This window comes from Capra hircus, chromosome 17 (assembly GCF_001704415.2).
Source record: "Capra hircus breed San Clemente chromosome 17, ASM170441v1, whole genome shotgun sequence".
Lineage (NCBI taxonomy): Eukaryota > Metazoa > Chordata > Mammalia > Artiodactyla > Bovidae > Capra > Capra hircus.
In genome coordinates, this window is record NC_030824.1 from 16,117,211 (window position 1) to 16,134,233 (window position 17,023).

General features: G+C 52.2%; 1 protein-coding gene across 2 annotated transcripts; it reads left to right on the forward strand.

The window, feature by feature from the left end:
* FAM109A (family with sequence similarity 109 member A) lies at positions 920 to 8,308 on the forward strand. Of its 2 annotated transcripts, XM_018061252.1 has the most exons (4): positions 920 to 1,169; positions 2,467 to 2,549; positions 3,636 to 3,780; positions 5,657 to 8,308. In XM_018061252.1, exon 4 carries the CDS (start codon positions 5,673 to 5,675, stop codon positions 6,354 to 6,356), a length of 684 nt encoding a protein of 227 aa, XP_017916741.1. In that variant the 5' UTR covers positions 920 to 1,169; positions 2,467 to 2,549; positions 3,636 to 3,780; positions 5,657 to 5,672; the 3' UTR covers positions 6,357 to 8,308. The 2 variants fall into 2 exon arrangements, with proteins under 2 accessions (XP_017916741.1, XP_017916742.1); XM_018061253.1 differs by lacking the exon at positions 2,467 to 2,549.

Genomic DNA, 17,023 nt, shown 5'->3' on the forward strand with positions numbered 1-17,023 from the left:
ATTGATGGTTTTGAACTGTGGTGTTGGGGAAAACTCTTGAGAGTCCCTCGGACTGCAAGGAGATCGAACCAGTCCATTCTGAAGGAGATCAGCCCTGGGATTTCTTTGGAAGGAATGATGCTAAAGCTGAAACTCCAGTACTTTGGCCACCTCATGCAAAGAGTTGACTCATTGGAAAAGACTTTGATGCTGGGAGGGATTGGGGGCAGGAGGAGAAGGGGACGACAGAGGATGAGATGGCTGGATGGCATCACTGACTCGATGGACGTGAATCTGAGTGAACTTCGGGAGTTGGTGATGGACAGGGAGGCCTGGCGTGCTGCGATTCATGGGGTCATAAAGAATCGGACACTGAACCGATGGGGACTTGAACCTACGGCTGCCTAACTCCAGAACTTTTCTTCACCTGGGGCCAGGGGTAGGGGTGTCACTCATCCTGTCTATATAGAATAGTCCTATATTAACTGTCCTGACGCCTGAAATGTTCTATTCAACTTTTTTTTTTTTCAATAAATTAAATCACACGTTTTCGGCAGTGTTATCTTCCAAATGTAGCTGAGCGTTAAATTTGCTACCCAAGGAGGAGTTTGAACACTCAAGCCTAGAGCTTAGCTGAGCGTTAAATTTGCTACCCAAGGAGGAGTTTGAACACTCAAGCCTAGAGCTTTATTTAGCAAACGGTCCCGCCCAAGACCCCGAGGCTTTTTCCAGAGCAATCCTCCGCCCCCTGTACCTAAGCCCTGGAAGCACGTTGAGTCTCCGGGTTCTAACCTTCTACCTGGAATAGGACACTGGGAATTCCTAAACCAGTTGCTGTTCCTTTAAGAGTGGTTCCGGGGGCGGGCCCACAGGCGTGGCGAATCCGGGGGTGTGTGCCGGATCCGGGTGTCCAATCCCGGAGCGAGGGACGAAAGTGGGGGCGGGTCCGGCACGGGAGATTGGGAAGGGTTAAGAGGAGCTCCTTTGGGTCGTGGACGGTCCGGTTGCCTCCGCCTCCTTCTGTCGGGTCCGCGCTCTCCCGCGGCTGCGCCGGCTCGGCAGCCCGGGAGACAAAGCACCGCCGCGGCCGCCGCCACAACCGAGCGGGTCCCGGGCCATGGCCCGGCCGCCCCCTGGCTCCACGCCTCTGGTCCCGCCGCTGCTGCCATCGCCCTAGGCCGTGCCGCGAGGTAAGGCCGGCCTGGCGCGGAGGGAAACTTGGGGCGGATCTGCAAGGGACGCGGGACAGGGCTCGGGCCGCCGTGGGCCTCGGGGTCCCCTAAGCAGTCTGGAGAGACCTCTGCTGTGGATCTGTCCTTTTGTGATTCCAAGTCAGCGGTAATTTTCCCGTCAGGGACTCCAGCCGCTGGGGCGAACTTGGCCGGTGACCCTCCAGCCCCATAAAAGACCTCGGCCGCTGAGGCAACTCTGCGGACTAGAGAGCTCCACTTGGCTCCCACATTCTGCCACCGATCTCATCCAGGGCTCAGGCTGTCTTTTAAGAAACACACCACACACAAAAGGAGAGAGGGCAACTAGGAGCAATGGCCTGGGATGGTGGTCCTGGCATCCTTGCGGCCCCTGCCCAGGGCAGCGCTGGACAGAAGTTCTTCACCACATGTTTTTCTGCCCATACCTGCCACACCCTCTCCAGCATGTCCACTGCTGGCAGTTGGATCCAACCCCAGGACCTGGCTTCTCTACTTGAAATGAGTGGCAAAAAAAAAGCCAAGCCTCAGTGTCCTCAGACTCCTGGGTTCTGGGCGATCTGTGTCCTTGGAGACTGAGAGCTAATTATTTGCCCTTGGGATAGCTTCTGACTGTGTGCTCACTACCTGCTCAGCATTTTGCAAGCTGTCTCTTCAAAATTAATATTTTCAATTCCGAGAGGGATGGCTGTTAATGTACTCATTTTATACACGAGGCTGTGTTTGTTCTCAAAGCCCATGAAGCCTGGATTTGAGAAGGCGTGGGGACCAGAGAGGGGCTGGGATGGTCCCCTCTAGCTTCCTGCATGGCCCGGGACTGTTGAATCAGCAGCAGTGCCCGCAGCGGACTCTGAACTTCTTGGAAAACTGCACCAGTGTGAGGAGATAAACTGGGGACCAGGCACTCCCAGAGGCTGGAGCTTGTGCCCCTGCTGTTTCCCCTCACTTCCTTCCTGGCTGGGCTGGAGGAGGCAAGGCCATGGGCAGAGAGGGGTCCTGTGTTGGCTGGTGACCTTGGGCTCAGGGTTGGAGGGGGAAGGGGGCAGCTGCTGAGTGTGAGGGAAATTGCTCTTCATTTGGCCTTAATGGTTGGTGAGACTCTCCCGCCTTGGGCTGGCTGCCCAGAGCATGCCACTCTATGCACAGAATTGTACCTTTGGGCAAGTTATTTAAGCTCTCTGTGTCTCAGCTCCCACATCTGTGAATGTGGGATGAGGAAAAGACTCCTCCTGGGGCCATTGAGAGGTTTAAGTAGATAATTGCTTGACTCATTCTATAGGTCTTTGAGCACCAACTACATGCCAGGCACTGGAATTCCGACAAAGAATCTTTGTCCTCCTAGAGCAGGCAAAAATGACCCAGGTAATTTCAGGCTGGGGTGTGGGAGAGTGATGTGAGGATGGGGGTGGGTCTCTTGTGTACAGATACCTTCTCCTCCTTGAGGAGGTGATGCTCAAGCTGAAACTTGGCCATCTGAAGATAAGGGAAAGGCCCTCTACCTGGAACAGGTAGAGGGAACAGCCAGGACAAAAGCCGTGAGATGGGAATATGCCTGGTGTGTTTGTGGAACAGCAAGGAGGCCAAGGTGGCTGGAGCGAGGGAGAAAGAGAGGGAACGGGAACCTGGAAGACCTGGAGAAGAATGATTTTATAATGAGACAGGGAGGGAGCCATGGGTGGATTTAGAGTGGGGGAGGGGTGTGTTTGGGCTTAGTTTATAGGATCCCTCCATAGGGCCAGGGGCGGGGCCTAGGAAGAAGTTAAGATCTTACCCTGCTGCTGCTGCTGCTAAGTGGCTTCAGTCGTGTCCGACTCTGTGCGACCCCATAGACGGCAGCCCACCAGGCTCCTCCGTCCCTGGGATTCTCCAGGCAAGACCACTGGAGGGGGTTGCCATTTCCTTCTCCAATGCATGAAAGTGAAAAGTGAGAGTGAAGTCTCTCAGTCGTGCCCGACTCTTAGCGACCCCATGGACTGCAGCCCACCAGGCTCCTCCGTCCATGGGATTTTCCAGGCAAGAGTACTGGAGTGGGTTGCCAGTGCCTTCTCTGGATCTTACCCTAAAGAACACCAATAAGGAACAGGCATCGGTGGAGGCAGGGAGACCAGTGAAGAGGCTACTGTAGCCGTCCAGGCAAGCCACGATGGTGGGGGTGCAGGGGAGCTAGAATGGGACATGGCAGCGAGCAGAGATTAGGCCCCTGATTTGGAAGAGGGTGGAGGGGGGATCAAGGTGACCTGATGAGTGACCAGATGTGGAGGTGGAGGGAATCCAAGAGCCTTTCACCAAGACAGCACCGAGGGGAGCACTTGGGGAGGCTGAGAAGAACATCACCAGCTACCAGAGCTTAGCACGTGCTGTGCCTGGCACTATGCTCAGCGCTTCTACATAGCCATTGTGTCATCGTCTCAACAACCCTGACTTAGGTGCTATTATTCAATTTTACAGATGCGGAAATGGAGGCCCAGAGGGGCTTAAAGCTTGCCCAGGGTCACATAAGTCAGACACTCCAGAGCTGACATTTGAACCCAAAGAAGAGCAAGTCAAAACCAGAACTGGGCAGAGAGCAGGGAAGAGAGCTGTGGCCTGAGAGGTAGGAGGGAAATGGGGTGAGTACGGTGGGTGGTTCCTGTGTGAAATGGGGCTGGGTTCCACATGGGCCTTGCTGGGGAGTTGGGAGGAATCCCTCCCACTTTGCAGAGAAAGAAACTGAAGCTCAAGAGAGGGGAGGCCTAAGTAAGAAGTCACATAGCTCAGGGAGGCAGAGCAGAGATTAAACACCTTGAGTATTCAGGGGCTGTGGCCTTGGTCAGATCAACTACTAGGTTGGGACAGGCTGATAATCAGCACTAGATCATGGCTCATGTTGCCTCTTCCAGAAAGCCCTTCTGGACTGTGTAGGCTGGTGAGATGGGGTGGATTGGGGATGGAGCAACTGCCTCCTCTGCCCTGGGTGAGGTCGCCTGTCTGGGCCCCACTGTAGCCGGCTACTCCGGCTGAGCCAGAGGAGAGAGAGCCTCCTTTCCGGGAAAGCCTCATTCCTCCAGGTCCTGAGTAAGGCACTGCCCACTGGGGAACAAACATTAACTGAGCACCTAGTGCACTCCAGCAACTTTATATACTTTGCTTCTTAAACAATGTGGCCACTGTCGCTCATAGAGGGAGGTTTTGAAGCAGGAGCGCAAGATGGATTTGTAGCGTGGCCATGGAAAACCCCAAGGGAGGGTGTAGCCACACTGGAGACTCCTGCCACCTAAGTCCTACCTGGCCATCGTATACTCCTTGGGGGGGAGTAGTAAAATCACTGTGGCCAAGTGCAGAGAGTTAGACTCCTCTGCTGCAAATGGGTGCACAGTGCTCTCCCTCCAGCCTCTCTCACTTGTAAGAGTGAACCAAGTCCTGGGCACTTTGTCTGGATTTTGTAACAATCTTTTTTGCCACTCTGACTGCATCCCCTGCCTCTCCCCTTCCTCACTCTGCTCCAGCCTCACCAACAGCCTCAAGCACACTAGCAGCTTCCTACCTCAGGGCCTTTGCGCTTGCTGTTCCCTCTGCCTGGCATGCCCCAGAGGCTCAGTCCCTCACCTCCTTCAGGCCTCTGCTCAAATGTCACCTTCTCAGTACAGCTTTTCTTTTAAAATCAAACACTCCTCTTGTTCTTAATACTTCTGAGCTCCCCTCCCTGTCTTATATTTTCCACACCACTTAAGCACATCTGACAGACATACCTCACCTGTTTGTTAATTGACTACTCCCTTTGCCTGCCACTGGCGTATCAGCACCAGGAGGGCAGTGACCCTCTCCGTCTTGTTTACTGCTCTATACCTAATGCCTAGAACAGTGCCTGGCACAGAATAGGTGCTTAATAAATGTTTGATGAATGAAGTCCCTACTGTCCTCTGAAATAGATTCTGTTCACATCCCTATTTCATGGAAGAGCAAATCAAAGCTGACATCAGCAGAGATGGAATCTGACCACAAAAGGTCAGCTGGCCTGGTACCCAGGGGTGATAGAATTAGCAGTGCCTGAAACTGAGGCCTGGGTTTGGATTTCAGCTCTCGGCCCAACTTGCTTTGTGGCCTTGGGCCAGTGGACTAACCTCTCTGTACTTTGTTTCCCCACCTGGCAAACGGGTAAGGCTAGTACGGCCACCTGAAGTTTGTTTCGAGATTAAATGAGTTCATATATATAAAATGCCCTAAGAATCCTCACCATCATTTGGGGGAGGTAGGATGGCGGGAGAGTTGACCAGCCTGACTTCTGGGGCCAGTCAGACCCGGTTTCGAGTCCACTTTCTGCTCCTGAAGAGCTGTGTGAGCCAGGCAGGCCGCGTCTGCTCTTTGAGCCTCAGTTTCCTCATCTGTGAAATGGGAGGGGGGCGGTTGGTGAGTGCTGTGGCAGCCAGGGTTGTGTGAGGTCACCTGAGGCGGCGGCCGCATGAATAACTGCTGCCCCGGTGTGGGGACAGGTCCCAAGCGCGCGCCATGAAGCTGAACGAGCGCAGCCTGGCCTTCTACGCCACCTGCGACACCCCGGCCGACAACGCGGGCTTCCTGTACAAGAAGGGCGGCCGGCACGCGGCCTACCACCGCCGCTGGTTCGTGCTGCGCGGCAACATGCTCTTCTACTTCGAGGACGCGGCCAGCCGCGAGCCCGTGGGCGTCATCATCCTGGAGGGCTGCACCGTGGAGCTGGTGGAGGCCGCCGAGGAGTTCGCCTTCGCCGTGCGCTTCGCCGGGTCGCGGGCCCGCACCTACGTGCTGGCGGCCGAGAGCCAGGCCGCCATGGAGGGCTGGGTGAAGGCGCTGTCGCGGGCCAGCTTCGACTACCTGCGGCTGGTGGTGCGTGAGCTGGAGCAGCAGCTGGCGGCCGTGCGCGCGGGCGGCGGCCCAGCCCCGGCCCACCGGCCCCGCGCGCTTCCGTCGCTCCCGTCCAAGGAGAACGGCTGTGCCGTCTGGAGCGCCGAGACCCCCGCCGCCTCCGCCCCTGTCAGGGCCAACCCCGGCTCCCGGCCCGGCCCCGAGCCCCCGCCACTGCCGCCCCGCCGGCGGGCCTCGGCGCCCAACGGGCCTCTAGATTCCGCCTCCTTCGCCCAGCTGCACGAGTGGTACGGACAGGAGGTTAGGGCGCTGAGGAGCCAGTGGCTCAGCAGCCAGGCCCAGCCTTGAGAAGCTGGGGGACCTGGTCATGAGGGAAATCGCCATCGGGGTCAGCCCTGAGGTCCCTGCGGGGTCTGCCTTCAGGAACTCAAGGCGCTAAGAAGATGCTAGGTTCTGAGGGATGCTTTGGGACCTCTGTAATTCAGAGAGAGCCTAGCCTTGAGGAGGCCACTGTGCCCAATTCTCAGGAGGACCCAGGCCCTAGGTGATCCTCAAGCAGCCAGAGAGCTGGTTTTGTAGGAGCTGTAGCCCCAAACCCAGCCCAGCAGGTGCCTTGGTCGCCTGTCCTGAATCCCCAAGCAGAGGTTTGTTGCTGGCGACAGGCCTTGGCAGGGGCAACTGGGACCTGCGAGGCTCTATGGGCTGGAAGGCACATGAGCAGTCAGCACTGCGCCAGACTGGGCTCCACGTGGTCAGGAGGCTGGGCTGTGCTACACCACACCTGCGCCTGACCTCCTTTTCCTCCAAGGCCTGCTGGAGGAGCTGCCTGGCTCCCAGCCACCTTCCTGCCTCCATAAGCAGCAGGTGCAGAAAGGCAGCACCAGTGTGGGTTTTCATGTATGACCCGCACCGGGCTTCTGGCCTGGAGTGAGGCCCAGGCAGGACTATTCCTGGAGCCTCAGCCAGGCCTTGGGGTGATGCCCCAGGGCAGTAGACCCTCTGGCCTTGGGCCATGTCTGTGTGCCTGTGGCAGCTCTCACCCTCTCCCAACACTCCTTAACCACATCCTCTGTCTTCTCCCAGAGCCAGCTCTCCAACCCCTGGCCTGGGGTGGTGCCTCACAGGAGCCTGCCTGACCTTGTCCAGTCCTGGACCAGGCAGCTGTGGCCTGAGCTGACTTCCCAGCAGGTGCTTCTGGCGAGGAGGGGCCATGAGCTGACTCACAGCCCAGAAAGGGTCCAGATGCCAATCTGATAGGGGCAAAGCAGCAGCTGCCAAACCATGTCTGGCTTCTAGAACCCTCTCCCACCATCACAGCCTGTCTCTGTGCTCTACTCAGCCCCACTCTCACCCAATAGTATTCTGAGGGAGACCAGGTCTTGCTTTGCCTCGCGCCCAACTTCTGGTTTTACTGTTATTCACTCACCACAGTGGCCATTCTTTATCCAGGGAGAATCTCCGGGGGCTGGGACACCCCTGGCCCTCAAGCTGGGTCATATTTACAGTCCTCAGTGCCTCAAAGTCAGGACCCTCTGAGGACACCTCCGCCCTAACCTTTATTTCCCCAGAGGCTCCCTCTTGGTGACACTGACTCAGCCCTTGGCCCCTTTCCTCTGCCTTTGGAGACCTTGGGGCTTGGAAAAGAATGGGTGCTGTCTGTGTGTCTGCAATCACCAGCTCACTGCTGGCTCAGCTGACTGGAGTTTCAGTTTTAATTTACTTTTTAATACTTCAGGGTGTCTTTTTCTCTCCTAGCAACAAAGTTTGGCATTTTCACTGTTTTTGTTTCTTGTTGGCTGGTGAAGGGATAGGGTGCCCTGGTTCTGGGCTTGGCTAGTGGCGGTGGGGGGTAGTTGGCACTGCCTCGGGGGGAGGGGTGGGCAAGGAGCCTTGGCTGAGGACAAAGGAACCTCAAGAATCTCACCTGGCTCTTTGCCTTCTCCCTGGCGAGCCCTGCTCACCTGCAGGTGCCTCTGGGGTCTTGGTACGCTTCCCATCCCCTCTTCCCCAAGTCCTGAGTGGTGGGCGGGGTTGGTAGCTCTAGTCTATAGGCTCTGGGGTCTCAGGGGGTGTTAGGAACTGTTAGGTGCCCATGTCCTGGCCAGACCCAGCTGGTGTGGTGAGGCGTTGGCCCCAGTCCTGGAGTAGGTTTACAAGCTCTAAAGGTACAATCTCCCCACCACCACCCCCAAAGCCCAACATGGGGTCAGGCTGCCTCCAGAGTTGGGCAGGGGAGAGATATCAGGCATCCTGGGAGAGGGAAATAGAGGCTAAAATGAAATAAAAAGTTTATCAAGTAATGTCTGGTGATATTTTCTCTTTTTTTGCTCCATCTAATCCCTGGATTGATTGGCCTGGCAGAGCCAGGAACAAGCCCTACAAGAGAAGTGGCGAGTGTGTGCTGAGTGCTCCCTGGCTGATGCTCTGTCAGGAACATTCTTACCACCTCTTACGGCAGATACTGGCCCCCTTTTACAGATGAGGAAACTGGCTCAGAGAGATTAAGAAATCAGCCAGGTTCACACAGCTCAAAAGTATCAGAGAAGGGATGTAAACCTCCGGAAGCCTGTGGAAGAAGACAAGAGTCTTTGAGAGGAACATGAAGCAATGGAGTCCCCAAGTTCTTTTCAGAGGGGAAGGCAGAAGGCGGCAGGGGGTAAGGTGAGGTTTAGAAAGAGGGTCAACTGTGGGCTGAAGGCCTGACAACTGGGAGGGACCCCAAAGGGGAGAGCCACACCTGGCTCTCCTCACTGATCAGGGCCCAGAGGGAGGAGGATTCTGGTACCAGTGCTAATTCAGAGGGAAATAGCCTGTGACTGACCAGTGATGTCTGCTGTGAACAAAGGGCGGATGGCGGCCCGGTTTATGCTGTGTATCTGTATCTGTTATCTGTATGGTTGCTGGGCTGGTGGGGGATTCACAGATGGGAAGGGGCTGGCCCAAGGTCATCCAGCATGATCGACTAGCCCTTAGGTCCTTTTAACATGGATTCAGAGCTGGGTCACATGCCTCTTGACAGTCTGGAAAAATCACGTGCATCCAGGAAAATGTGGCTTAGGATGAGTAACCTGCAGTCCTCGGTCTGCAGAGCAAGTTCAAAGAACAAGAAAGATACTACGGTCAGGGAATCATACTACTCATGAGCATCCAGGATGTGCTGAGCAATTCCTTCCTGGTACCACAGCTGACACATGGGGGCTGAGTCAGGATGCTGCCTGTGGCATTTGTGACCACAGCCACTGCAGGGCCTGGGGCACAGAACAGAGGAAACAGCAGGAGAGACGGCTCCAAGAGGGAGGGTCTCAGGGAGGGAAGCCCTCACCTGCAGGCTTCTCAGGAACATTTCCATGGAGCCAAAGAGAGTGGAAGGGGCGACAAGTCACTCAGTGTCCACCTGCTAACCATGTTTCCTTTTGACTCAGGGGAGTTGTGCATGGCACGTGCCTGAGGAAGACCACAACATCCCAGGACTGTGGCAAAGTTGAGGAAGCCGTCTTCACTGCCACAGTCTTTGGGGGATATTGTCTGTGTTCAGAAGAAATATTCTGAGAAGCTGCCTGGGGGCAGAGGATGAGAACCTTAAGGAGGGCAATCAGGTCAAAGTTATGGCTCCCTGCCCAACATCCATCCACCCTAAATGATTAATCAAATTCTCTCAGTTGGGCTGCTCCCATTTGATTTGCAGGCACTGGCTAAACCTGACCTGCTAAAGAATGGCTGTGTGTTGGGGCGGTAGGTGAAATGAGTGAAGAGGGCCAAAGGTATGGTGATGGATGACAACTAGATTTGTGGCGGTGATCACTTTTCGTGTACATAGATGTTACAGAATGGCTGTGTGACCCCATTTTGGCCAATGAGATGTGAGTGGAAGGGTGTTCTTGCTTCTAAAAAGACACAAAGAGCTCTGGGAGTAAGCTATGCCTGAAACCGGGAGCTGTGGCAGCCATCTTGTGATCATGAAGTAGGTCACGTTAGGAAAAGATGCTCTGCTGAGTTTGGTGCACATTGAAAATAGCCCTGAAGCACTGAATCATGGGCCCAAGAACCTACCCTTTTTCTAGAAGTCTTGTTGTTTGAGGTAATAAATGTTTAAAACTTTGGGAGAGGGGCTTTCTCGTTATTTGTAGTCAGAGGCTTCCTAATGGATAGCTTGAGTGATCGCAGCTTCTTTTAAGGAGCATGGCTCTGGGTAGCCAGCCCCAGAAAGGATATTGTCAGCTCACTGGGGTGAAGGTTATGGCTAGAGTGGGATTCTCTGGGAGAGGAAAAGGGCCACTTTTCCCCCTCATCCTTTCCCTGGATGCCTTTTATCTCTCCTCTTCCAAGTGAACAAATATGCAATGAATAGTCCTTCCCTCCCCCCACTTCTGGCCCAGTATCTTTTGTCTTCCTTAACAGGGCTGTTTTGTCTCTACTCTGGTTAGGTCTGGAGCCAACTGTCCAGCGCCCGGCTCCCCACCACCCCTCCCCAGATCACCTTACGCAAAGTTTGTTAAAGGCCCTGCTAGTCACCCCAATTTCTAAGATTGCAGCATCCAAAATAACACTCCCACAGCAGTACAACGAGAGACTGCTTGAGTCCAGCTGCAGGTTTTGCATTTTCTGATCAAGACTTTAAAGGTGAGCCCATGAACTATTTTTTACTTAGGGTTTCGAAACGGATGCCCACTCCTGACAGAGGGCTCAGAGCTGCCGTGGCTTGGTCTGCCTGTGCTTGGGACCACGGCTGCGTCTGTTCTTGCCAGGTCCAGCTCTGAGCACCTGGGCTGCTGCCACTGCCCTCTCCTCATTGTCCAGGGTCTCTGTTGCCATTGTTTCTCTAGTGATGGGGCCAAGGAATGGTGGGGCAGTGCACTCAGGCCCCCGAAACTGCAGCTCCTTAGAGAGCAGGGACAGGTCTGCCTCCCATGTACCCCTGAGGCCTGGCACAGTGCCCGGCACACATATGTCCAAAATTGCCTCCCAGGACTTCCCTGGTGGTCCAGCGGTTAAGGATCAGTCCTGCAATGCAGAGGATGCAGGTTCTATCCCTGGCCAGGGAACTAAGATCCCACATGCTTTGGGGCAACCACAAGCAAGTCCGGGCACAGCAACTAGAGAAAGCATGTGTGTGGCAACGAAGACCCAGCACAGTTAAAAAAAAATATATTGCCTCCCATGCCCATTCAGCTCATGTGATCCTGACTACAGCTGCTTGGGCAGGAGTTGGTCCTGAGACACCAGCTGAACCAATCAGGGTCCTAGGAATTTTGAATAGGTGGGTATGACAGACCAAATTGGATATGAGGTGGCCTTAGGCAGAGAACAGAATGGCTTAAGATTACTGTCCTGAAACCTGGCTGAATTTCTTGCCTCTGGTTTCCCAAGGTTTACTCTGGATCTTCCCAATAAATTGCACACCTTTAAGTGGATCATGATTTCTTTCAACTCAACAGTTACTGACTACGCCCTGATACCCAGCATCTTGTAGGGCCTGACACACAAAATGAATTAGAACTGCCTCCCATTTACTAAGATCTATGATGTCTGAGTCAACTGGGGGGTGGCGGGAGGATGTGGGTGTGGTTCATTAAAATGCAGATTCCTGGGCCCTGGCTACAGGAATTTGGGATCAGGAGGTTGCAGCAGGACCTAGGAATCTGCACTTTGAGTAGAAAACAAGGGATTTTAGAACCACAGCTTAAGAAATGTTCATTTGATCTTCAAAGAAACTTATAAGGCAGGATGGTAGGCAGCCTCTCTGATGGCCCCTGCTGATCCTTGTCTCTTGGGGTTCACACCCTTGTGAAGTCCCTTTCCACAATGAATAATGGCAAACCTGTGTAGCTGAGAGGATACTATGGAAGTGACAGTGGGGCTTCCAAGTCTAGGTTGTAAAAAGAGACACTCCAACCTCTGCCTGGCTCACTTTCAGCTGGCATGTTGTGAGGGCACTCAAGCAGCCCCTGGAAAGGGCCACTTGCAGAGGAACTGCAATGCCCAAGCGAGGGCTAGCACCTGTTCACTCACCATCTGAGTGCACCTTCTTGCAAGTGGATTCTCTAGCCCCAGAACAGCCTTCAGATGACTGCAGCCATCTGAAGCTTTAACTGTAACCTCAGGAGAGACCAAGGAGCCAAAACCACCCAGTGAAGCCACTCCCAAATTCCTGACCCACAGAGACTGTGAGATAAATGTTTGTTATTTTAAGCCACTAAGTTTTGGTTGTTAGTAAGAGACAACAGACGAGATTGGGCACCTTCAGGGTGGTATGGCCATAGACAGACTGGTTCCAAATAGGAAAAGGAGTATGTCAAGGCTGTATATTGTCACTCTACTTATTTAACTTATATGCATAGTACATCATGAGAAACGCTGGGCTGGAAGAAGCACAAGCTGGAATCAAGATTGCCAGGAGAAATATCAATAACCTCAGATATGCAGATAACACCACCCTTATGGCAGAAAGTGAAGAGGAACTCAAAAGCCTCTTGATGAAAGTGAAAGGGGAGAGTGAAAAAGTTGGCTTAAAGCTCAACATTCAGAAAATGAAGATCATGGCATCTGGTCCCATCACTTCATGGGAAATAGATGTGGAAACAGTGTCAGACTTTATTTTTTTGGGCTCCAAAATCACTGCGGATGGTGACTGCAGCCATGCAATTAAAAGACGCTTACTCCTTGGAAGAAAAGTTATGACCAACCTAGATAGCATATTCAAAAGCAGAGACATTACTTTGCCAACAAAGGTCTGTCTAGTCAAGGCTATGGTTTTTCCAGTGGTCATGTATGGATGTGAGAGTTGGACTGTGAAGAAAGCTGAGTGCCGAAGAATTGATGCTTTTGAACTGTGGTGTTGGAGAAGACTCTTGAGAGTCCCTTGGACTGCAAGGAGATCCAACTAGTTCATTCTGAAGGAGATCAGCCCTGGGATTTCTCTGGAAGGAGTGATGCTAAAGCTGAAACTCCAGTACTTTGGCCACCTCATGCGAAGAGTTGACTCATTGGAAAAGACTCTGATGCTGGAAGGGATTGGAGGCAGGAGGAGAAGGGGACGACAGAGGATGAGACGGCTGGATGGCATCACTGACTCAATGGACGTGAGTCTGAGTGAACTCCGGGAGTTGGTGATGGACAGGGAGGCCTGGCGTGCTGCGATTCATGGGGTTGCAAAGAGTTGGACATGACCGAGCGACTGAACTAAACTGAAGAGACAACAAATACAGGTAGATACTATTATGATCCTGTCCATTTTGCAGATAAGGAAACTGAGTCATTAAAGGGTCCTCAGGTCACCTAATAATAGAGTTTCATCCAGGCGAGGATGAGTTCAAAGCCATTGCTTTTTTATCAATAACTATACCCTAGGGCTTCCCTGGTGGCTCAGATGGTAAAGCGTCTGCCTGCAGTGCAGGAGACCCGGTTTGATCCCTGGGTTGGGAAGATCCCCTGGAGAAGGAAATGGCAACCCACTCCAGTACTCTGGCCTGGAAAATTCCGTGGACTGAGGAGCCTGGTAGGCTACAGTCTATGGGGTTGCAAAGGGTCGGACACGACTGAGCGACTTCACTTTCACTTTCATACCCTAGGGGGCTGGAGAATGTCACAGACCATTAAAGAGATTAACTGTTTTACCCCTCCCACTATTGACCAAGGGTGGTTCCTACCGCTCTAGGGTTTGGAGGGGTGGCTCGACCCTCTGGGTACCTGCGAAGCAGCACACACTCAATACCTGAGCTGTGGAACTCTTGGCCTTGAGAGTGATTTCTAGAAAAGTCATGCCAACTGCATGGGCCAAACAACCAGGTACAGTCTGGCTTTCTCATTCACCAGGAGGTGATGGGAAGTGGGGTTGCTGGCCCAACAGAGCAGCTCAACTAGGAGGAACAGGAGGTGGGAAGAGGAAGATGAAGTGGGAAACAAGGGCTGCAGAAACCTGAGGTCAGGCTGGCACTGGGAGTGGGCCCTGCCATCTCCCCTGGCAGATGGAAGCGCCTAACCTGGAAGTGCAAGTCTGACTGTAGCACTGCCTCATACTACCCATGGCTCCTCAGTACCCTCAAGAGAAAGGCCTATTTCCCAGCATGCCCCAGGGGGCTTCAAGATCTTACCTTGTCCCTCTTCCTCTCTCCATCCTCACCTCAAATTCCAGCCTCCTTTGCTTTTGTTTCCCATATCCCCTGTCCCATGTCTTGCTAACTATTCCTTCTGCCCACCTCTTATGCTTCTCTTCCAACTCCAATTGTCTTTCAGGGGTCAGCTGAGATGCCTCCTCCTCCAGGAAGCCTTCCTGGACCCCACTGCTCATGTTCTCATGGTGTTTCCACCATTTAAGCACTAAGCACACAGCAGGTACTCAATCCAAACTCATCACCTGAACGAACTGTCACCACACCGCCCCCCAGCTCAACCCTCTCCTCTCCTCTGTCCCCTGATCTAAACCTGCCTCTGCCTGCAAGGCCTTCTCTGCCCTCTCGTTTCTCCCTGCGCTCTCCACTCTTGCTTTCCCATGGTCATTAGTTCAGAACTCCACATTCTGTGTTTCTGCTGAATTTTCCACTCCAGATGGGTAGCAACTGCAGACACAGTGTCCACACCAAAGCTAATTGTCTGGCGGGAGCTCTGGTTCCCAGACCCCAAGGGCACCGACTCCCACAGGCTCTCAGGTTGCTTGTGTGTGTGCCATCAGGTGAGGCTTCCCCCTCCACCCTGCCCCCTTCTCCACCCCTGCTGCCACACTGTGGGGATTTCTGACTTCCGACCTCCAGAGCTGCAAACAAAGTGTCCACGAGGCCTGTCCTTCGCTTTACTTCGGAGCAATTAATTATCCTAACCAAGGGGGAGGTCACTAATCATTTAATTCTCCCTGCAAGGATGTGTGGAAAAACTGGGATGATCAGAAGGTTTCCAGACAAAGAGGAAAGGTCTGTCTTGGGATGCCGCGTGCCCTTGCCTCCTGGGTGAGTAATATTCAGTGCTACTTTGGAAACTCACCTGACATTACTGGTTGAGGAAAATAACAAACGTCCTGCAGCTTGATGCATAAAGACTCACCATCACGGGGTGAAGGAACCCAACCCCCGCTCATGAAAACAGTAAGTAGTACTGAGCCCTTACGTGCCACACACTGTCTTATGTGCTTTACACACACCGTTATTTCTGATAATGATCTTTTGAGTTGGCTGCTGTGATACCCCCATTTTACAGATGAGGAGACTGAGGCCCTAGTTATACAGCTAGGACACAGGCACTGCTGTGTTGGTGACCAGGGAGCCCCTCGTGGTATTTTTTCATCAGGAAGCCGGAGGCACCTGCCACTCACACACTCCACTGAGGTGGGCACAGCTGGTATACTGACTGGTCTCAGGGCCATGGCCTGTGGCCTCTAACTGGGGCAGGGCACAGTCTTGGCTCCTCAGATCTAGACCCAGCATCTAACCAGCTTCCACCTGTTGCAATGAGTGGAAAGTGGGTTCCAGTCCTTCCACCTTCCTCTGTTGGAGCCCACGGCACAGTCATCGGCCGAGATGCCCACTGGGCCCAGGCGGCTGGCACAGGTACGGACAGAGGCAAACCACGCTCACGTGTCCTAACAGGGGCAGCCACTCCTCAACTCGCTGTTGTCATGTTGGAACCTCGGCCCAGTAACCGCGCGTTTTAATGGAATTAGAACATTCTTTAACACTATACACAAAAATAAACTCAAAATGGATCAAAGACCCAAGTGTAAGACCAAACACTATAAAACTCTTAAGAGAAGACATAAGCAGAACACTCTGACATAAATTACAGCAATATCTTTTTTGAATTGTCTCCTAGAGTAATGGAAATAAAAACAAAAATAAACAAATGGGACCTAATTAAACTCAAAAGCTTTTGCATAACAAAGGAAACCATAAACAAAATGAAAAGATAACCCACAGGAGGAAATATCTGCGAACAAGGGATTAATTTCCAAAATTTACAAACAGCTCATACAGTTCAGTATCAGAAAAACAAACAACCCAATCAAAAAATGGGCAGAAGACCTAAGTAGATATTTCTCCAAAGAAGACGTACAGATGGCCAACAGGCACATGAAAAGATGCTCAATGTCACTAATTATTGGGAAAATGCAAATCAAAACTACAAGGAGATATCACCTCACACCAGTCAGAATGGCCATCATCAAAAAGTCTACAAACAATAAATGCTGCAGAGGGTATGGAGAAAAGGGAACCTTCCTACACCGTTGGTGGGGATGTAAATTGGTGCAGCCAGTATGAAGAACGGTATGGAGATTCCTTAAGAAACTAAAAACCAGAGCTACCACACTATCCAGCAATCCCACTCCTGGGCATATATCCAGAGAAAAACATGGTTCAAATGGGTACAAGCACTCCAGTGTTTGTTGCAATGCTATTTACAATAGCCAAGACATGGGAACAACCTAAATGTCCAACAGATGACTAGATAAAGAAACTGTGGTGCATATATACAATGAAATATTACTCATCCATAAAAAGGAATGAAATGATGCCATTCGCAGCAACATGCATAGACCTGGAGATTATTATGCTAAACGAAGCAAGCCAGACAGAGAAAGACATGTATCACTTATATGCAGAATCTAAAAAAATGATATAATTGAACTTATTTACCAAACAGAGACATACAGACTTAGAGAATGAACTTATGATTACCAGAGGGGAAGGGAGCGGGGAGAGATACTGGGACTTTGGGACTGAATGTACACACTGCTATATTTAAAACAGATAACCAACAAGAACCTACTGAATAGCATGGGGAACTCTGCTCAATACTCCATAATAACCTAAGTGGGAAAAAAATTTGAAGAAGAATAGACACATGTATAACTGACTTTGCTGTGCACCTAAAAATAACACAACACTTAACCAGCTACACCCCAGTATTACATGAAAATTTAAAAAGAACATAGACATACAAAAAAAAAATCATGGTTTTTACCTGACAAGCCATCATATTTTAATGGTGGCAAATGAATTTTAAAAACCAGTTTTTAAAAATACCATCTT

What these genes read in the sequence shown, in the direction of transcription:
- FAM109A (XM_018061252.1), top strand. Translation starts at nt 5,673, where the DNA reads ATGAAGCTGAACGAGCGCAGCCTGGCCTTCTACGCCACCTGCGACACC.